General features: G+C 33.1%; 1 protein-coding gene across 8 annotated transcripts in view; it reads right to left on the minus strand.

The window, feature by feature from the left end:
• sm (heterogeneous nuclear ribonucleoprotein L) overlaps positions 1 to 22,416 on the minus strand; it is a 307,187-nt gene continuing 284,771 nt past the window's right edge. Inside the window, exons 4-15 of one of the 8 annotated variants that reach the window (XM_089711784.1) lie at positions 20,705 to 20,759; positions 18,887 to 18,973; positions 10,171 to 10,275; positions 7,763 to 7,842; positions 7,266 to 7,361; positions 6,644 to 6,754; positions 5,715 to 5,836; positions 5,098 to 5,248; positions 4,226 to 4,344; positions 3,823 to 3,911; positions 2,949 to 3,141; positions 1 to 738 (exon numbers count right to left, since the gene is read on the minus strand). In XM_089711784.1, the coding sequence (XP_089567910.1) occupies positions 735 to 738; positions 2,949 to 3,141; positions 3,823 to 3,911; positions 4,226 to 4,344; positions 5,098 to 5,248; positions 5,715 to 5,836; positions 6,644 to 6,754; positions 7,266 to 7,361; positions 7,763 to 7,842; positions 10,171 to 10,275; positions 18,887 to 18,973; positions 20,705 to 20,759 (1,212 nt within the window). In that variant the 3' untranslated portion in view covers positions 1 to 734. Of the gene's footprint in view, positions 3,142 to 3,822; positions 3,912 to 4,225; positions 4,345 to 5,097; positions 5,249 to 5,714; positions 5,837 to 6,643; positions 6,755 to 7,265; positions 7,362 to 7,762; positions 7,843 to 10,170; positions 10,276 to 18,886; positions 18,974 to 20,704; positions 20,760 to 22,416 lie in introns of all 8 variants that reach the window. The other 7 variants (XM_089711780.1, XM_089711778.1, XM_089711779.1 and 4 more) reach the window with 7 other exon arrangements.

The raw sequence follows: 22,416 nt of genomic DNA on the forward strand, positions 1-22,416 counted from the left end.
TATCTACCTTATTATCAACATATACTTTATTTCTTGTACAATTCACAACTGCCATTAGTGTACAACCGGTAAAATCTATCATAAAAATACGCACAGACAATATTTTCTTTACGCTAATTAGGGCAAAAATAATGTAACAGAAACACCTTTAATCAACTAAAAATTAAATGTCGAACTATTTCTAAAACAGTCACTCAAAACGGAAAAATTATGTCGGCCATTTGCGATGCACGTATTCCATTTTTTTCACAAAATGGCCGACACGGAACTAAAACTATTATATTCAATTCATATAAGGGAATAATGCTTACAACACCTAAACCTCTACTTATACAAAACAAAATGCGTACGCATCTCTCGTCTCGCCCAAGTACATTAAAAAATAAAAGAGAAAAAAATAAAAATAAAATAAAAAATGGAAATGTAGATTGTGTTAAACATGAAATAAAAAAAAATTGTTACTGTGTCTAAAATTAACTATCTGTTAATGTCTTTATAGCAGTGATCTAAATCACAATAATTGTAAAAATTAAGGAATAATAATGTTGCCGTTGCAAAATGAGTTCACCCCGTAGTTTTTGCGTTGGTAACTTTGAAAAGAAAAATACGATTTTTATGTGTGTTTTGGGGTGAATATTGTTAAACGGCAACCCAAGTCCCGCACTCGGTGGCTGTGTGTGTGTGTGTAGCCGTCCGTCTTGATATGTGTGTTTGTGTGTGCGCCGCCTTCGCCGTTAACTAGAAGCAAATACGTCCATGTAAGTGCATGTATCTCAAACTTGCCGATCCAGGTCAAAAAACAACTGTTACCATCGATTATTTTATAAAAATAAAACAAAAATGTCATCTTTGACGTTTATGTCACAACTGTCATAATGACATTTAACACAGACTAAAAAAATGCATAAGGTGTGCACACATGTTTTTCGACCGGATCGCTGATGTAGAAAAATGTTTGTAAAAAAGCCTGAATACAAAAGAAAACAGAAAACACATGAAATAAAACCAAAACAAAACATAGAAGAAACAGAATACTAAAGAAGACGGACATTCAATATTGCCTGCGTAATAGACATCGATAGAGTTATAAATTCATATTATATATATTATTTTTTTACATTAAATCTATAATTTATTTGTCTTCTTGATATGTAGGTGCCAAATTCAAAGCTTATGCACGCACATGACACAACTAAATGTCAATGTCACATCTACAAAAATTGACATACTTCGACGGGAAAAGCGGGTACAGTCGCGCACAAAGACGCTATAAGTTTATTATTTCTTTAATATAGTATTAAACTACAAAATGTAGCGATAAGTACAAATCTATTAAAAGCCTAAAAGCATTGCTGCATCGTAAAATATCAGATATTTGTGCACGACTGTACTGTTCATATAATTACATACACTTAGGCTACGCGCGCATCTATAGAGTATAGACCAATTGACATGAAAAATATTAACTTTATGGTATTTAATCACAAGGATATGTCATTCTTTTAGAAAAAAAATGTCAATGCCACCTTTGGAACAAAATATAACTAATAATTTCTCAATATAATAAATAGGAAAGATTAACAATTCTAATACAGATAAAATATTTTTTTTTAATATAATTACATTAAATCTAAAACAATGAAAAAGGTGGCAATAATTTCATGTGACGATATTAATTTTTCTGAACCTTACAATTACATTTACAACACATTACGCTATTTTTTACATGACACTCGAGTACTTGATTGTACTTTTTTACAACTACCTGCAAAATAATCTGTTATTAACGGCATTATTATTTACAACAATATCATTTTAAATACATTCCATTTTTATTATTTTAAATTCTATATAATCTTACAACTTTGGCTAATTTATTTGGCTTAGAAAATATGAAAAGAATCAACAAGCACAGTTAAAAATAAGGAAAGAATGTCAAATGCTCTAGTGTCAATAGATATGATAATATAATTGGAAAAACATATTAAAATTTATTTATGTCTGTATACATTTCATATAAGAATATATAATATACATATTCCTTATTAAAATAAAATATATAATGATATAGAAAAAGGGGGCCGTCATTTCTATTTTTGTTCACAATCTTGCCAAGTTATAAGTAACATACTTCAATAAAGATTAATTTCCCATCGTTACGACAAACAAACACAGAAATGACAAACCGTCTATGGTCCCTACAACAAACTGTCAAAGATATAAAATATATTTCATAACATTCGGTTCAAAAAATCCGTTAAAAACCGTTTCGACAAGAGTAAAATTTCAAAATTCGAGCATTCGAATACACATATTATATTAAGGACCGATTTTTCAATGCTTGGATAAAACATATCCGTCCAATAAATATTACACGATAATATTAAAAGGTCACGTAAACTGTCAAATACGGGCAATTAGAATACGTTTTTAAATGGTAGTTTTATACATATGGAAAATCGGCCCTTAGTAGGTAGGAGAGTACGTACAATACATACACAATAAATATAAATTTTAAACATTTGAAAACGAAACCGAGCGAACGTTTATTTAGTTAGAACATACTTAGAATATCGATCGTCACTAAAGTAGGCCATCACACTATACATACAAAACAAATCAGCGACTACCCTCATTTCTAACAAAAAAAAAGTTCACTTACAACAACTTGTGCCTGCTACATACAAATTTCAACAAAAAATCCTCCATTTACCATCGGTCGCGTATTGGTCCGTTCTAAATATTTTCAAAGTGAAACTTCTTTCAGCGCGAGTATAATTTCAAGATCGCTTCCTAGCAATACCGTCACGTCACGGTTTCAAGCGACGATGTAACTTTTGCACGTCGCAAAAGAAGTTTCACTTCTAACACGTGTGCTCACACGCTCTTTATACATGTCTTTTATCGCTCGCAACTTATCTATACACACGTGGTCACAAGGGGCTTACTAGTAGTCGTCATCAACGCCATTGTTGTGTCCCTGGCGGGGCCCCTGGTGCGGCCCCTGGTGCGGGCCCTGGTCGGGGCCCTGCGCGGGGCCCTGGCTGCCGTCGCGGCCCTTGCCCCCGCCCTGCCCCTTGCCCTGCCCGATCTGCCGCGACGACGAGAAGCATAGCTTCATCACGAACGGGAATTTCGCGCCTGCAAATGTTTAGGGCCAAAATATAAGAAAATATAATGTCATTTATTAATACTTAAAAAAAAAAAATTATTGAACGTACACGTTTTTGAATGAAACTCTTCTAGAAAAAGTTACCATTATTTTAAGAAATAAAACATACAATTATACAAGTTGTAAAAAATATAAGTTGATATCGGTTCTTAGTATTAATATTTTTTATATTTTTTGAAACACAACATATAGAAAAACGCTACGAGTTGTGTAAATGTGGGTAGTTATCATTTATCAATTAGTCATTCTATTAAAGACGTTTGACGAGGTCGGACGTGTATGAAATTATATACCGACTTCACAATATATCCAGAGCAATATAAATAACAAATATTAAAGTCCAGACAAGAATAATCTGCACAACGTCCCTACCCTAAAGAATTTTTTCATTCTACCTTCTACTAAATTAAACAATCTACCCTCATTTTTCACATTTTTTTAAATAACTAGCGGTCCGCCCCGGCTTCGCCCGTGGTACATGTTTACGTTTTCTCTACATAAGAACCATCCTCGTACTTCAAGGAATATAATAAAAAAAGAATTATCGAAATCGGTTCAGCCGTTCTCGAGTTATGCGCTTACCAACAACTTGCGATTCATTTTTATATATAAGATTTCCTTAAAACCCTTTATCTCAATTTAAATCTCACCTGGATGCTGTATGGTCGCGTGGTTGCACGCCATGATGGCCATCACCGACTGCGAGATATTCTGAAACTCCATCAGACCCGACGATGATCTGGAAATATTATAATTTATTATTTAGTTATTATAATAATAATAATCATCTGGTGCATTGGGACCTTAATATAATAGTTATGGTTACGGTAGGAGAATGTGGGAGCAAAAATATTATGTTGATATTATAATAGGTACATAATTAATTATGCATCGTAACCAAAAGACAAACAAAAAAGTATATAAGCACACTTGGCGAGTACCTACAACATCTCTGAGTACAAGAAAACAAACAAATCTCTTTTATTAATTAATAATAATCATTGAAAACAAATGTTGGTTGATCAAATAAATAAATTTAAAAAAGAAACAAACCTCTCGCTCTTAAGCGGGAATTTAGAGATGGTGTGTGGAGGCGCGACTCCGTAGTCTGCGAATACGCTCAGCAGCTGATCTTCCGATACATCGGGGGGTGTGTTGAAGAAGTGTACCACCTGAAATGGTTATAGGTTATATGTAATAAGTTGTAGGTTATAGGTTATATGTAATAAGTTGTAGGTTATAAAGCAATTGAAATATGTTGTAGGTTATATCTTATATGTGAAGTGCATCACCTGAAATGGTTATGGGTTATGTAATAAGTTGTAAGTCACATGATATAGGTTATAGGTTGCACCACCTGTAATTGTTATAGGTTATATGTAACAAGTTGTAGGTTATCAAGCATATTATATACGTTGTAGGATATAGGTTATATGTAAAAAGTTGTAGGTTATAAAACATAGAACATATACGTTGGAGGTTATAGGTTATATGTGAAGTGCATCTTTGAAATGGTTATAGGTTATATGTAAAAAGTTATAGGTTATAAAACATATGATATACGTTGTAGGTTATATGTTATGAGTTATAAATTATGGGTTATACCTTATAAGACCCATAACTAATAAATGTTATAAAGACATAAGTGATAGGTTAAATCTGATTAAATACAACTTATAAATTATAAGCTCAAGTAAAAGGTTACTAGTTATAACTTATAAATATGCTGTCATGTTATTACAATGTATTTAGCAGTTTTTAGTTAACTTGAGGATACTAGGAGGATACCCACAAACATTTTTTAAAATGAAACTTCTTTGTAGAGTAAAATTTTAAGGTCTTTGAATGCTGCCAAAAAAGTTTCGCTTCTGACACGTGTGCTCGGCACACACACTCTTTTTTTAGATTTTTTTACAGAATCTAACCTTAGACGGTGGCTGTATCCGATTCTTGTGTATCGAGGCTGGTGTTAGGAAGCGATTGTTCTTATTGCTGACGTAATCCTTGAACGAGGGGCTCTTGTCCGGTAACGGGTACGGGTTCATTACTTCCGAGAGATACGCTTGTTTTGAGAACCTGCAATATTACGGGTATTTTGTTTTCATAACAATATTGAAATACACATATTATAATATGTATAGGTAATTAACATACATCATTAAGATTATATTATAGAGAATAATCTATCGATTTTTTATGGATGTTTTAAGTTTATTTTACAGCAAGTCAATGAACTGTAGTTACACAGTACCTACACGTAAAACAGTTTAAAACAGTACACGATATTTTTCGGTAAAACGATTAATTTAAAACTTCTTTGTAGATTGTTTGGAAAACTTAATAAATTCTGTACAGGATAAAACTATTGGTATTATGTAAACTTTTCTGATAGTCCATAAATATAGTGTATTGATGAAGTTTTGCGCACATAATTTTTTCTATGTTGTGTGTGGTTTCACTAAAAAAAGGTTTTTCACTAATTGTTTAATAATTTTCGTATATTGTGTGAATGTATGTGTATAAACAAACAAACAAAACTCACGCTAGCGTCAACGTGTAATCTCCGACGGTGACGTTGTTAAGATTTTGCACGCATCGCTCGACCGACACCGCGTCGCCCATTTGAACCATGGCGGTGCCTTCTTTCGTCTTTAGGAACTTTATCTGCAAAATTTATATTAAAAATAGTTAAATACATACATAGATATAAGATGAACAATGGATATAAGGATCTTGATTTACCTACCCAAAAAAACTCAAAGAAAACGTAAAACTAAAGCCCAATAAATCATTACTTAGGTACTTTGAACAACTTTAAGGTAATAATATATTTTAGATTATATACAATCTATACAATCGCGGAATCCTAATCAGTATATGAATCCACTTGAATAGGTAAAGGTTAATAAATGCAATAGTTCTTAAACTTTATAGTTGTGTTAAAATGTCGAATGCTTAGAATTAGCTATGTCCCTTCATTCTTAGAACAGGAGCTTTAAAAGGTCTAGGACAAGACCTACACGATTCTAAACCATACAAAGGTCCTTGCTGATATATGGCAATGTAACTTAATAAAACAAATTATAATTATTTATTCATTAAGATAAACGACGTATGTGACATGATAGTTTAATTTAAAGGTACCTATGAAATGCTTAATGTAAATATTTTGTGTTCAATATTTTTTCTAAATCGAACGTTCCTTAAGAACTCACTCTCTAAAAAAAAATAAAACATTTTTTCTATTTTTGAAATGAAACTTCTTTATCGGGGTTGTAAAAAAATTTAGTGTAACATTTTTTTGGTACCCGTGACATTTTTCCGTTACGCATCATCTTTGATTCGAAGTACTTCTGTAAAGTTGCATATAGTAAATTATTTTTTGAAAAAAAAGGTCATAAAGAAGTTTCACTTCTTACGTGTGTACACTAGTACACGCACACATTTTTTTATACAAACGCGGGTACTCACCCTAACAACGTTCCCGTAGAGACAGCACAGGTTGAACAGCCGATCAGCGTTCGCCGTGCTCGGGTCGAGCCCGTAGACCATCATCACGGCGCCCTGCTGTGGGGGACCGCCCTGAATTAATATAATACATCTCTATATATCTTCTATATATCTTTAACCACCTCCTTGATACGCGTTGAACCGAGGGGTCATGAGTTCGATTCCCGGTGGAGACGTAGAAAAAAAAAATGAACAACGTTTGCCGGAACAACAAGTAATAGTATATCTCTTTAATAGTATTTTTGTGACATGGTGAAATGATAGCAATACAAATATACCTAAATTAAAAAAATTCTTACGTAAAAATTATCTACGGTACTTAATAATAAAATAGCAGTAATTTGATACTGTTAATTTGAAACTAGTTAAAAAGAATAGTCGTACTCTTTTTAACTGTAAGTTGGAACCACTTAATAATCAATACCTATTTAAAAAATCATCAAATATTAATAACATTAAAAAGTAATAATATGGTTAGCTGTGTCATCCATCTAGTCTCTTCTTGTTTATTTTATAAATCATTCAAACACACACTTGAAATTCTTAGTTCTTTAAAAAATACACTAAAAATAAAAAAATCTACCTGATTCTGCGGCGGCATAGGCGGATGGTGCATAGGGGGCGGAGGGACGAAGCCCTCACCGCCGTAGCCCTCTGGCCCGTAGCCGCGGCCGTCACGCTGAAATTATTTTGAGGAAAATCATTTATTTTGCCATTGTACAGACACACATACACACAAATAAAATAAAACGAAGATAAGCTCTCATTAAAAAGAAATATTGAGACATCATTCAAAAGTAACACTACTTCATCATTACAAACATAATATGTTTGTAATGATGAAGTAGTTACTTTAGATATTATCTCAAAAGCAACTAATAAAAAATCTATACCAATTTTATAAAGCTGAAGAGTTTGTTTGTTTGTATGAGCTAATTTCAGGAACTACAAGTCCGATTTGAAAAATTCTTTCGGTGTTAGATAGCCCATTTATCGAGGAAGGCTATAGGCTATATATCATCACGCTAAGACCAACAATGCGGGTGAAACCGCGGGGAACAGCTAGTAAAAAATAATCACCGGGTGATGAGGCGGCGGCGGTCCGTGCCTGTCTTTCATCATGCCGGGGGGAGGGGGGCCTCCGCTACCAAAGTCCATATCTGTAATAAAGAAAAATACTTTTTGAATAACTATTTATAATTAGTTAATAGTATAATGAATAAATCGCGTTTAAAATACGTAAGTCTTTTATTTATATTATTATAGTTGGGGAAAATAGTTAGGAAGTTTTGTATATGTTTAGGTTATAGATAAAAAATGGTGGTTGAGATATGATATAGGTATTTTATTCGTAATATATGCTGTATTCTCGCGGCTGTAAAGATGTAGACGTACATAAATATGTTTAAGTAATACATTTTATATTTTTTAGATTTTTTTTACCGTTATTAACTCAAAGTAGAGACACCTTAGTTCACGTATAAATATGGACGAATGTATTATTAAAAAAAAAAATAGTTGATTATGTCTAACTTCACTTTGCGCATAAAATTTCAAATCCCTATTATCATGTTCAACCAATGTTCAACCTTATTGAATTTCATTGAGAGCATAATTATTATGAAATGAAAGAATTTGAAAACTAATTTATGTATATGAAAGGAATTAATAATTAAAATTGAAAACAACACATTCCGTCGACACTCGATACTGTAATTATTAAATTCAATTTGAACATGTCGGTTTACTTGCTAAACTTTCTTTGAATTAATTTTCTAAACAACGTCTGTTATAACTTGAATAATTTGTGAAAACAACGCAATACATAATTACATTTTATTGTGTACATTTCTACAGATTCTTAAATTTAATATCCATACTAATATTATAAATGCGAAAGTAACTCTGTCTGTCTGTCTGTTACTCAATCACGCCTAAATTACTGAACCAATTTGCATGAAATTTGGTATGGAGATATTTTGATACCCGAGAAAGGACATAGGCTACCTTTTATTGCGAAATATGTACCACGGGCGAAGCCGGGGCGGGCCACTAGTTAGATATAAAAATAGCATTAACTATCAAGAGTTTTTTGCCTAAATTATTTTATTATATCTATAGAACCACTGTTTCAATATTGTTTTCTTAACAATACCTATTCACGATTGTTCTAAGTTTCGCTACCAATACAAAAAACTATTGTCTTCATACCTAACAGCCTGACATTATACTAATAAGGGCTGATTTTTCAATCCTTGGTTAATTCTTATTCGTCGTATAACGTATTACACTACCATTTCAAAAATGCCCTTTGCCCGTCTTTGACAGTTTACGGGTGGCATTTTTAAATTATCGTGTAATGATTTATTGGGCGGATAAGTTTTAACCATGGATTGAAAAATCGGCCCTAATTAAAATAAACAACATTATTCTACAAAGAATAACATCTATACATATAGATATAACAAGAAGTTAGCCAACATATTATATAGATAGGTATATCAAGAGTAAGGGTGCTTTATCCACCAATAATGTGCGAGTATGTGTAGCGAGGAATCTGTTTGTAAATAACCAATAGTATCGCTTCAAACGCTACGCTTCAAACTTCAAATTAAATGAAGCGATATCATTGGTCCTTAACAAACACATTCCTCGCATATTATTGGTAGAAAAGCACCTTAACACGGTGCATATAACATTTTCATACATAGATCACATGCGGGATTAATAGAAGGGCTTCAAATGAAAGTCTCTGTGTTTGTATCAATGATTTATTGTGTATATGTAATAAATATCACATTGTACGATGCAACTGTTACTAAGACGTAGCAAATATAGATAAAATAGCAGTATAAATAATTATAGAAGGTAAAACGTCTTCTAAAGAGACACTAGTAACAAATGATAATTTTAATCTTTTAGAATATGTTGTTTTTGCTATGCCTTTAGCTGTAGTTTTCATACATGTGTAGCTTATAATATATGATATACAATATAGTGAAGAAGTAAATCTTATATGTAATAGTTTTGCTGGTATGTATCCATGTATAGAATCCGATATTTGTATAGCTGTAACTAAACGATTAGTGATTAGCAACACACAATGCTAAAATTACAATCATGCTAAAATATTATCTAGATACATGTAATATTTTGGTCGGGGCTGCCGAATTGATCAAGTATTATAAAATTGATATTAAATTCAACCAGGTTTATAAAACTAAAGACAATTCTGCAAGCGATTGTAATACTGTCAGATTTGTTAAAGTAAAATAAAAAGATCGTTAAGCTAATTTTTCTGCTTTAGATTATTTGGCAAATACAATTAACAACTAGCAAGAAGCAGCAACTTTTTTTATTAAAATCAGCTAAAATTAGCTAACTAATAACAAAAAGCGTATAATTATCTTGAAAATTTCGCGATTGGCAACCCCGACATACGTCAGACATCAACAAGGAATACGATTGGTCGATCGAAATGGCTATACCATACAAACCGTTCTGTGATTGGTCGCACGAGTGCTGACTGTGTTGACTGCACGAGTCCTCGCTGCAGGGTCTTGGCGGCATTTGCGTGGGCGCATTCGATGGATCTGCGATGTTTTTTGTTGATAATAATTATGCACATCATATCATTTCACGTCAGTCATAATATAACAACATTTTCCCTTCGATTATAAGCTTTTTTCTAGTATGTGTTTTACATCTACAATTTACAAACCTGCCATTCCTTTTGCGTGTTTTGTATTCTTTCCTTTTTCATTAACATCGTCAAAAAGTTTACAGTTGTATGTGTTTATGTTATCCTTTTTAACATTACCGTTTGTAAATGCAAAAAGTACATACGTACATATTTCACTGGCCGGTTTTGCTTTGGTTGGTCTGTCCTGTCTTCCAAGCCACTGGTCGTGGGTTCGATTCCCACCCGGGGCAAATACTTGTGTGATGAACATAGATGTTTGGTCAGTCTGGGTGTTAATTATCTATATAAGTATTTATTTAAAATTATATATGTATGTTTATCAGCCATCTGGTGTCCATAACACAAGCGAAAGCTTAGAATGGAATCAGATCGTGCCGTGTGTGAAAATTGTCCTGATATATTTATTTATTACTTATTATATTTAACGCTTATCTGTGATTAAATAAACCCGTTTATTGTCACCGTTTGAAAACTTAACAAAAACAACCGTGAAAACATTTGTATTCACTACATTCACCGCGTTAGTGATATTACTATAGTCCCCTTTGTCACTGTTGAATTTTATTAAATATTAAATGGAATGTACTAGGTATTGTCACGCTTAGCCACAATCGCTGGATGAAATCCATTTAGATGGATCAATTCACGGTGCATTCGCGAACCGTTCGCGAAACGCGAAAAGCATACAGGGTTACTGCGATATTCTATAATATACGATATTTTATCGTGTGTCTGTTACAAATCAGTTACAAACTAACTACGAAGCATGTGATCGTCAAAAATAGTGGTATTTTTTTAATTATTTGAAATTTTTAAGAATAAGATACTAATTAAGTAGAAGACGTAGTTAAGTTACGTAGGTAGTTAAGTAAGTAGTAAGCTTTTATGACGTTTCCATACATTCAAAATAAAGTAATTACTTTTATATACGGCGGATTAGTCAAAATTCAAATACATAAATAGAGCCGTGGAAATGTAATTGATGTATCAGTTATCACATTTGATATGCATAAAACAATTTAGATATGCTATTAAATATTTATATGCAAATTATACAGATAGACACAAAATATGAATATGAAAATTTAAACTGTAATTTAGATATTTATACTCTGTAGTTCAACGACAATTTTATTTCAAAAATTTTATTTGAATATATTTATTCACGCACATGCGTTTCATTTAAACATTTTAAGGGCTTTCACTTTGATCTTAAGAGAAAAGATGATCAGAAAGCATATTCAGTGGCACATTTCTGAAAGAAGATCTAGATCAGTAGATCTTGTATATTTTAAATTATTTTAAGTGAGTTTTTTTATTAATGCATGGCAAGTTTTAGATCCTTTGTCTTATATCTTCTTACGACTCTTACGTGTGTATGACGTTTGTGCGTGTGTGTCTAGTACTTAGTTTGCCATAGGTACTTATAATTATTAAATTTAATAACATGTTGATGTAGTAAACAAAATTAAAACGGGATATTCGCTTTCACACAGTGGAGCGAATACTTCTAGTTTAAATCTGTTTTAGTTGTTCACTATTATGATAAAGCCAGAGTGTGCGATATGTTATATGACTTATTCATAAAACAGCAACGTTGACATAAAACGGTTACGCGAAATGAAAACGGCAAAGTGTGAATCACGTATTACATATGAAAATTAGTTTCTCAAACGTGAACGAACCCAGGCCCCCGGCGTATAAATATGCTAAGATTTTAAAATCAACTCTAGATGCGAACGCCGCAAGCGAGCAAATGCATTTTTAAATTATAAATTTTCTTTTAGACATAGCCGCTTTCGTATGGAAATTAAAGTAATTTATTTTGAGACGTCTAGCGGCTAGCCTTTGAATAGAATTATTTATTTTTGAATGGGACTGTTCTTAACTTTTGTTCAAATGAAACGGATTCAGTAAGGAGTCTACTCATTAAAAATGTATCTCTCATTTAAGTCAAATACACTAAGAAGAAGATTAAGATTATAATATTAAAAAATAAATATTATACTAGGTATATTTAATATCAGACAAATGGATAATGAACGAAAACTTTTTAATCAACGCACCAATCATACAAATAAAAAGCGGCGGACCCAAAACAGTCCCTTGCGTAACCCAGTTACTGCAGCACACATTTCGAAATAACAAGTCACAAATTCGCTACTCATTTAAAAGCATTATGAAAAAATAAGCCCAACACGAAATTCGGGCGCTCGAAACCGTCACGCAAACATGAAACAGAAAACAAAAACAAATGTGGACAATGTAGGAGGCGGCGTGCATGTTTTTTGATTATTTTTCATGTTTTTCATGTGTTTGCGGAACTAGTAAAAACGGAACGTTTGAGCGACGCTTTTGGAGTTCATCATTTTTTTAATAAACAAAGCTAATTACGTCTGTTACTCTATTTAAGTTTCACGGAATAATTCGTGCGAACTTTCCGAAAGCCCTTACCTATGTAAAAATGTACATGAAATTTTTCACGAGTTTAATATGCTTTTTTATCTTTATTATTTCGCTTTCACAGCAACGGATTAAAACGATTCGCAAAATTTTATCTCGAAGCGTGCTTTGAGATCGAAATAGAGATAATTTCCGCCTTTTAGAATAATTTTGGGATATGAGCAATTTTATTCGCTTTTAAGAATATTCTAGAGAAGTTTAAAACTATTCTCATGCACGCGTACGATATTAGTTATTCGATGTTCTCTTTATGAGTGAACAAGTTTTAATACGGATAGTATAAACGTGGAAAGCTTTTGATAAAAGATAATGTTTGTATGACCTCCAAAAATATGCATTTATGAAAAACATCCATCATTTGAAAAATAATCAACATTCGCTGTTTAATAAGACTTCTCTCCAGCGTGTGCAATTAGCATTTTTCGGTGACACCCGTTCAAAGGCTGATCGGGTGGACGGAATTAAAAATCAAATCTGTGTTAGACGTTTTTTTCCACCCTTTTTGTAACAAGCTCAGTCCGGCGATCCAATTAATCCCATTGTCCGTGTATGCCGTGAAAAATAATAAAAAAAAAGTGTTACAAAAGCTAAATTCAACAGTCCACCGTTACCGTGTACGCCTTAATTTTCTTATTCAGACGACGTAACCAAACGTTCCGTTTTAATGGGATCCCCTTCAAATTATACCATTGGAGGATTTTTTTGAAGCTCTCTGCGCTGCGAGCTGAATTCGTTTTGAAATATAAACCCACTGGCTATACATTTTCATTTTTCTTTTCTTTCTTTCGTATGGAAGTTTTAATTAATTCCAATTCGATTTCCTGTACCTGTCTTAATCAATTAGAAGAGGAAAATATATTATTAAACAGTAGATATTTTGCATGAAATGATCTGCGATAAAACTTTATAAAGTGGCCTATGACAGTCAGTCTAATGTATTTTATTGGTGGTAAAGTAAGCTTCAAAAGTAGCTTACAGATCACTTCAAACTCACTTTCAAATTTTGTCTCTTTACAACAGTAAAATTTAAATCTTCAAGTCTTTACATTTAACCATTTTATTATGTCCCAACTTAACTTTCAGTATTCTCTCTACACACGACCTTGTATCACAAATGTACGACAAAAGACCCAATAAAATACGAGGATCCATCACACGCAGTCACAGGCGATACCGTCAATACCCTACGTCATGAATTATTTAAAGCCGTTGCTCACGGTACGTTCACACAGTGTCGAGTGGTTCTCTACCATATCGGTATTTTGCAGGATTCGGTTTAGTGATAGGTATCAGTATTTCAAGGATGGAGTTCATACATTCAGTTTCAAGACACGGCAAAAAACTTGCTGAAGTTCCTATCCTATTTTGCGAATACAAACCGATCCGGCCATACTGCAAAATATAAAATTCGGTTCAGCGGTAGGTATAGTGCATTCAATACGTTCGTTTATTTGTACACACGCACCCTTGCTAAAAAGAGCTTGCTACGAGGCCGTCGGATACGACTACGACAATGCAAGACATAACTGTGTGAATACAACGTCCGGTTTTTCCAAATCCTATAAAAATAAGATTCGGCAAATCGTGGTTCCGTGTGAACGTACCGTCACTTGATAAGCGTGCGTCAGGGCGCGTTCCCACTATGTCGTAACTAGTGTTGCCGCTCGATAGTCCACTATCGATAGTCTATCGATTAACTATCGATAGTTGGGGAAAAGCAATAGTATCGATAGCACTATCGATACTATCGATAGTGTCGATACTATCGATAGTATCGATAGTCCTATAAGCGTAAATACTATCGACACATAGCAATACCATCGATAGTATCGATACTATCGAAGCTCAATATCGAACGAACTATCGATACTATCGATAGTGTCGATACTATCGAAGCTCAATATCGAACGAACTATCGATACTATCGATAGTGTCGATACTATCGATAATATCGTCCCATCGATAGTGACCTTTTTCTCGATAGTATTGCTTTATCAATAATATTATAGTGGATGACAGAGAACTAGATGTTTGGTTATAATACTTTTCAAGTTATCTATTGGCGCTTTGTACAATCCATTTTTTTTAGTTCGTTAATTCGTAATCCAATAAGCCCATTGACTGACCCATTATACCAAGAAATCGTGAACAATACTATTGCACAATTTACTACTATCGATAGCTCAAAACTATCGATAGTATCAGTACTATCGATAGTATCGATTGTAGTTGCAATATTCAGTAGCAATAGTATCGATACTATCGACAGTATCGATAGTATAGCAACTATTGGCAATCAATACTATCGATTTTATCGATACTATTGCAGTTCATCAATAGTATTCCATGATTAACGCTATCGATAGTATCGATAGTATCGATAATATCGATACTATCGATAGTGCTATCGATATTCTGACTTATTTTCAAGGTCAACTATCGATAGTCAAACTATCGATAGTTCGGCAACACTAGTCGTAACAACTAATTTATCGTTCGACGACTGTCGTCTCTACCTGTTCCCATTATAACGTTTGTTTGTCGTCAACATTTTTTATCGTTTAGCGACTGTCGTATCTAGCTGTTCCCATTGGATCGCGACGACATTTTATCGTTTCCTGGCAGTCGCTTTGTCGTTTACACATCATCAGCAAGCTACAAATCTAGTCGCCTCTGCGTTCGCTTGGTGATTACTAGTGCGTTTACTCTCCTGAGTTCAATGGACGTCATAGAGTTGCCGTCCACGATTTTTTATCGTTTTACGACTGTCGAGTTTGCCGTTCCCACTGTCACGACAAAGTGTCGTTACTGCAAAAACTGTCGTAGACGACAATAAATTGTGTCGTTCTAAATGTGAACACCTCCATTTAAACATATAAGCCACGACACTTAAAACTACACGATTATCTGTCGTCACGACACGGTGGGAACGCGCCCTTACACGGCACTCGCGTCATTTCACACTGATCGCTCGTGGCGTGCGGATGCTTGAAAGAACGTCCGCCGTTATCGTATTTCTAAAGCGACCTACTTTTCAATGTGCTTTTAACGCGCCAGGATTAGTTCACTAAAGTATTCTATTACATTGGAAATTAACTTCCTAAACTATTTATGAGATTAACTAACTTTCACGGCTATTATACGCCGAGTTTTGTTCCAATAAACGACGAGGGGATAATATTGCTTTTTAAAATAATTAAAACAAAGTATTCACAAGAATTTATCTAAACTCCCACACAATATACATATTCATCTTAATCTTTCTTAATACTATTATAAAGGCGAAAGTTTGTAAGGATGTATGGATGTATGGATGTATGGATGTATGGATGTATGGATGTTTGTTACTCTTTCACGTAAAAACTACTGAACCGATTACAATGAAATTTAGCACACATATAGAGGGTAACTTGGATTAACACATAGGATAGGTTTTATCCCGGAAATCCCACGGGAACGGGAACTATGCGGGTTTTCCTTTGAAAACGCGGGCGAAGCCGCGGGCGGAAATCTAGTTAAGATCAAAGCGTACTAAGATAATTCTTGATTAGAAAAACTTATTGAAAATTTTAATTAATTTAACTTTATAGACTACCTAGGTACTACAAAGTTTAATTAGCGTGTGCTATTCTCTAATTTATCATTTTAAACAAATTGTCTCACGTATAAGTAAATATCGAGGCTTTACAATATAGGTCTTTGGATAATCAACTAAAACACACCCTGATTCCCCTATCTATAAAACTTTCGTGTTTCCCGAAAATAGCAAATCAAACCATCCTTTAAATCCTTTAAAAATATCCACATGTAAATTGATACCAATAAAACTTTTCCCCGTAACAAACTTTAACTTCACAAAAGTTATATATACCCTCCTCGTATGAAATATTCATGCCGGGTGAAAATTATTCGCTCCGAAGGGTCCCTTTAATTCACTTACCTGATATCTATTCTAATTTTTTTCCTGTGACGTCACGGGCACGTTTTTTATCGCCCGGTAATTCGAGTCTCCTTATATTTATGACGGGCAGTTAGTTTAATAATCAAATTACCGTATGATTTATCGTTGTCTTTTATTTATTGCACGAATCTCGATGGAGCGTCGAAGGCAATTTTAATTTGGCAGTAATTGAATAGTCTGTTATTTTATTGAATGACAATTCATTAAAAAGATACTTCAACAAGTGGATTTTTCATTAACTGTGAATTTCGTTTCGATTGTAGGAATTAAGTAAATATTGACGACAAATAATATACTTTCTATGATTGTAAGTGGAAACTGAAGATTTCTGTATGACTTGAGACATTTTGAGTATGTACATTAACATTTAAGCAAACTTAATCGTTTCAAATATTAGTTACACTAGTTGAAATCACCGATTGACAATATTGTCTTTATAATAACATATTTATCGAATCATCTTGTATATCGTATTAAAACTTCCAAATGTTTTTTATATACCTTCAAATTTATTATTATTATTAATAATATCCTATAATATTTATTTATTTATTTATTTATCTATAACCAAAACAAAATCAAAACTTGCATAAACATATCACTCCACCGGTGGGTATTTCAAACCCGGCCACACACAGAATGTACGATGAAATCGCACTGTGTTTTCATTCCGCATTCACTTTATTTGCCTTGGTGCTTATCGTGCGAACCATTTCCGTGTTAGTTTTGATAAGATTCGTCTGTCTGTATGGCCGATCTAGATTTTATTTGTTTCAATTTCGATGTGATTGAACATCGTTGGTTTGACTGGGTTTGATTCATTTAACTAAAAATTTGTGTACTTCACAATGAATAAATGATATTTTAATTTGTTTGGAATATTGATATATTTCCTTACTAAATGTTATCGTGGTTTATCATTAACGTTAGTTTAGATTACGATTTCTATAAACTCAGAAAATAATCTTGATTATTTGTTTAGACGATTAAAATAATTTTTCTCGAAAATTTTGACTTATGTAACTGTTTATGTATTATTTTTAAATAATCAAACTTGATGGCCTATTTAAGTAGGTAAGTAGACTTAAAAATAAATAGAATACCACCACAACCAATATCCGAAAATACCTCATGGGCCCTCTTCACAATATGCAGCGTTGGACGAGCAGAGGCAATCACGAAAGTGTACAGGGCCTAAATGTTTACGACCGACCGTCATGTCATTCCAGACGTTTATTAATAACCGCCGTAATGGCGGTAAACATTGACAATCATTTGTTGGGCCAACGATGCCCACTATGAAGAGGTTCCATCAAACGATAACCCACCCTATGACATGGTAGTTAAAACAAATGACGAACACTTAACAAAAACACCTGATACCATAGAAATCTAAATAACAAGACACTAGAAGTCGTAAGCGTGCGTGACCTTGTCGCCACTCAGGTGATTTGCACATCACCAGTGCATTCGTCACTGTTCAGTTGCTCTGGAGACGTATGAGTGTATACATGGTGTGTTTCAGCAATTCCCATTGCGGAAATTCTTCCACAAGTTGTAGTTATACTTATAAAGGAATAATATTTCATCGGAAAATATTTTTTTTTAGAAATAATGCCGTTTTTCCTTAAAATTATAGAATATTTACAAGTATTACGAGTGTCACCATAGTAATCGAAATAACAATGAATGACACAGTCGACCATTCTTATTATCACGTTTGTTCGTATTGGAGCAAAAAGTCTCATATACTTAGGGATGTTATTCTAAAATAAACCGTAAATTCGTGCGTTAGGATACATATTCAAAAGCTTAATTTAATAGATAAGTTAGTTTTCACTAAAATCAAGCTGTCCAATAAAAGGCATAGTTTACTTGTGTGTACTGTTTAGCTTTCGGTTTGAATGTGTTGATTTTGGCGACAGCGGTTTTCATACGAATTATGACATTATAGCCCTTCTATGTGTCTTGTTATTTAGATTTCTATGCCTGATACACACACGTTTAAACACAATACGTTAGACGAGACCATCAAATCTAATACTGATGAAGTACAAACTAATGTAATGCTACTCACTGTAAGGCTGTGGTCGACCTCCCGTGTACTGCGGCGACTGTAGAAGCGGCGCGCTTCGTTGTTGAGGCTGCTGTACCTCCTCTGACACTGCAAGTGGATAACGACTTTATTGCTGTGGTAATAGATACCACTATTGCGTATTGTGGTGATGATTTAAATCATGTATGGGTTATTGGGTATAATAAAATTATCACAGAATTAAAATATATCACTATTGTATATTGTCGCTTTTACTAACCGTATTTATAGTACATTAGCGAAAGTAACTTTGCTTCATCTGCTATGCTTTCACACCACTAAACGATTTTGATGAAATTTGATACAAGCGAAACTTGAAATATGTGAATTGGGGGACGAAAATATTAATGGGGAAGAGATTTTATAGAAACAGCCTGTAGATTAACCGAGTGTTAGTAAAATAATATGACATTGATTAAGTATTGAACCCTAACTTACTTTCCCATTTGAATGAGGAATGATCAGTTAAGGATATAATAAGGATAACATTTACATTAATTTAAATCTAAAATCATTTAGATTTTATTTTGGGTACAATAATTATGATAAATTTCAATCCAAGTACGGATTAAGACTCCTTATAAACGATGAAGGATTGATAGACTATAAAGGATTAAGTTTTCTAGATTGTAAATTAATTAATAAAAATGCAGTTTCAACTATTTTGTGAAAACTAACAAATAATTCCCGGTTGCAAATCTCAACTTTGAAAACGGCAACACTACATTGACTAGACGAGCAAATCGTTTCAAAACTTCATCGAACATGGAAGACAATTTCGTGTTAATCTAAGCCAAATAAAATCAGAAAATCTTATAACACAAAAGAGCATTAAATATAGTTCTGTAAAGATAAACATAGCGTTAGCAAAAAACTAAGTAAGGACACTGGAAAAAATAAAAAAGCAAAGCATAATTAGTGCCTACTTTAAATTCAGTCCAAAACAGACTGTTTCAAAGTTTTAGATGAAAAAACTGATTGCCTTGCAAATAAGTTCCAACGGAGGCCTATCGGGTGGGAGTTAACAAAATTATAATAAATTTTTTTTTGAGCGAAAAAACGGTCAAATTGCAATTGTACTAGAAAATTTTTGTAATGGTGACTTTAAAACTGTTCAACTTTAGTAATTTGAATTAAATTTGAACTACCCACATTTTGACTAGATTTAAATAAAATTGATAACCGTGTGTTGGTGATTATTTTATTAAAATTATGATCATTTCATGAATAATTAGTTAAAAATATAATCTGATCTACCCAAAAGAATTCATAAAGTTAAGTTTTTACAGTTAACAACAAAACACCAATATCGTGTACACATCGCTTGAAGCAAGTCTACATAAACCACCACAACCTCTACAAATTATAAATCAAAACAAATACAGCAATTGTAATAAATTTCACACACCGCACACACACGTAACTCGCGTATGTACTAAGTGCTATGTGCGTTAAGCGTATGCGCATTAAAAATTAATCCAGCTTGATTTAAGCATGATTTAATGTGCGAAAATTATTATTATGCGATCCAAGTAAGAATAGGAACGTCAATGACATATATGTGCCAAATTTCATATGAAAATTAGGATTTACTTGGAAATCCTTTTTTACATTTCAATAAAAACTTTGATGATTGCTCGACTGTTGCATAAACTTAGTAGTAGTAACTTACTAATTACAAGCATTAATGCTTATTTTAAAGCTATTTATTCGTTTGAATTGACACTTGTGACGTCACAAGATGGCGCCGAACCGTTCCCATTCCCAGTTGGCTCACAGTCTTACTAGCACTCCACTCACCTTGACGGTATCGTGTCGGTATCGTGCCGCGATCCGTCCGCACCTCGACCAATCCCTGCACACATAAAAGACAAACACACTCTTATATATCATCATCCTTTTTCAACTCGTCATTATTCCGTATAAGCTATCTCTGTTCCACCTCGCCACAGCGTTACGGTGCATGCCAATTTCATAAGCTACAGAAATACAGAAAAGAAATATAACCAAAATGAAATTAAATCATAAAAAAATAGAATAAATACAGTATTTCCGTTCTTTCGTGTCTTTCGCGTTCATCTGTGTGACATTTGTGTTACGTGTCTGCATGTCTGTCTGCTTGATTCTCTTCGTTCTGTTAACGGTTCTCCGGGTTATATAATTATGTCTTCATTAAGGCCTTTTAGAGTGTGTTTGTCATTATATGTGCATGGAAGAATATTCATTATAACAATAATATTAATGCTTATATTTAGATGTACATTCGAGGAGAAATGCGGGTGACCACGCTGGTGATTTTTGCGGACATTTTTTTTAATTTTTTATTTCCATACAATAGAAACACAGCGCAAAAATAACATCGTGGTAAACCTTATTTCTCTTGTGTACTGTAATGTTATTAGTAAAAAACGGCTGTAGTGATGCATTTAACAGCTATGTATTTATAAGCGATGGTGGTAAGCTGGCGTAGGATATATTAATAATATTGCAGTATAAATAAAGCGTATTGTAATTCCAAATTATTTAACATACTTGTAAGACAGTTATAATAAAAAAATCGAATTTGGAATGACAATTAGTTGTACCAATCATGACAAGTTATTTCAATACGAAACGTGCGAGAGGGACAGAGCTATACAAAGTATGTTGCATCCCTGTCTCTCATCTTAAATGATATTACATTTGTATTGAAATAACATATCAAAGTACTCTTTGAACACTGAATAAGCAATAAATACATACCAAACATTGGAGGGTAGCTACAAAAAACCGCTCCGTGACATTAGTATCAGCTTTGTAGGCGGCAAATCCACGGGCTAGTGTGTAGCGAGCTCAATCGAAATTAGCATTTATTTACAATGATGAATAAATACTAATTTCCCAAAACAAATGAATGGTGAATGTGTCAAATATCTTGACGGTTCACTGTGTTATGTTTTCGCGATAAATGACGGTCAATAGTTTATTTAAAGTAATATAATAAAGTGGTATAGTTTGTTAGTTGAGTTTGTTTGTAAGAAGTGATCTCTGAAACTGCTTACCCAATTTATCAAAATTTTAACGAAAAAAAATTTTAAGTAGTACCTTCAATTTCCCGTTACCAATATTTTATGAATATTTTTTCTCAGTTTATAAAAATGTTAAAAATATCCCAGTTTATCCAAATGTGGAGACACCGTGTAAATTAAATTTACTTCTCATACTTTTACGTACAACTTTCCAATAAACCTGGACAAATAGCAGTTTCCTTATTCGACAATTTCCTGTTTTATTTAAATGTTTCTCTTTGCTTTGAAACAAGCATTTAACGATTTATCCTAATTACATTTGTCTAACATTCAACTTTATGTGATTTTAGATTATACAAATAAATAAATAAATCATTCCGCAACTTATCTTCTTTATTGATATAACATCCTACTAATATTATAAACGCAAAAGTTAAAATATGTGAATGTATGTTTGTTACTCTACAACCAGAAATCACTGAACGTTTTTTCATGAATTACTTG

The sequence above is a fragment of the Colias philodice genome, chromosome 27 (assembly GCF_061535455.1).
Source record: "Colias philodice isolate Cphi_HAF_F1 chromosome 27, ilColPhil1 Martin Lab GWU primary, whole genome shotgun sequence".
In the NCBI taxonomy this organism is placed as follows: domain Eukaryota; kingdom Metazoa; phylum Arthropoda; class Insecta; order Lepidoptera; family Pieridae; genus Colias; species Colias philodice.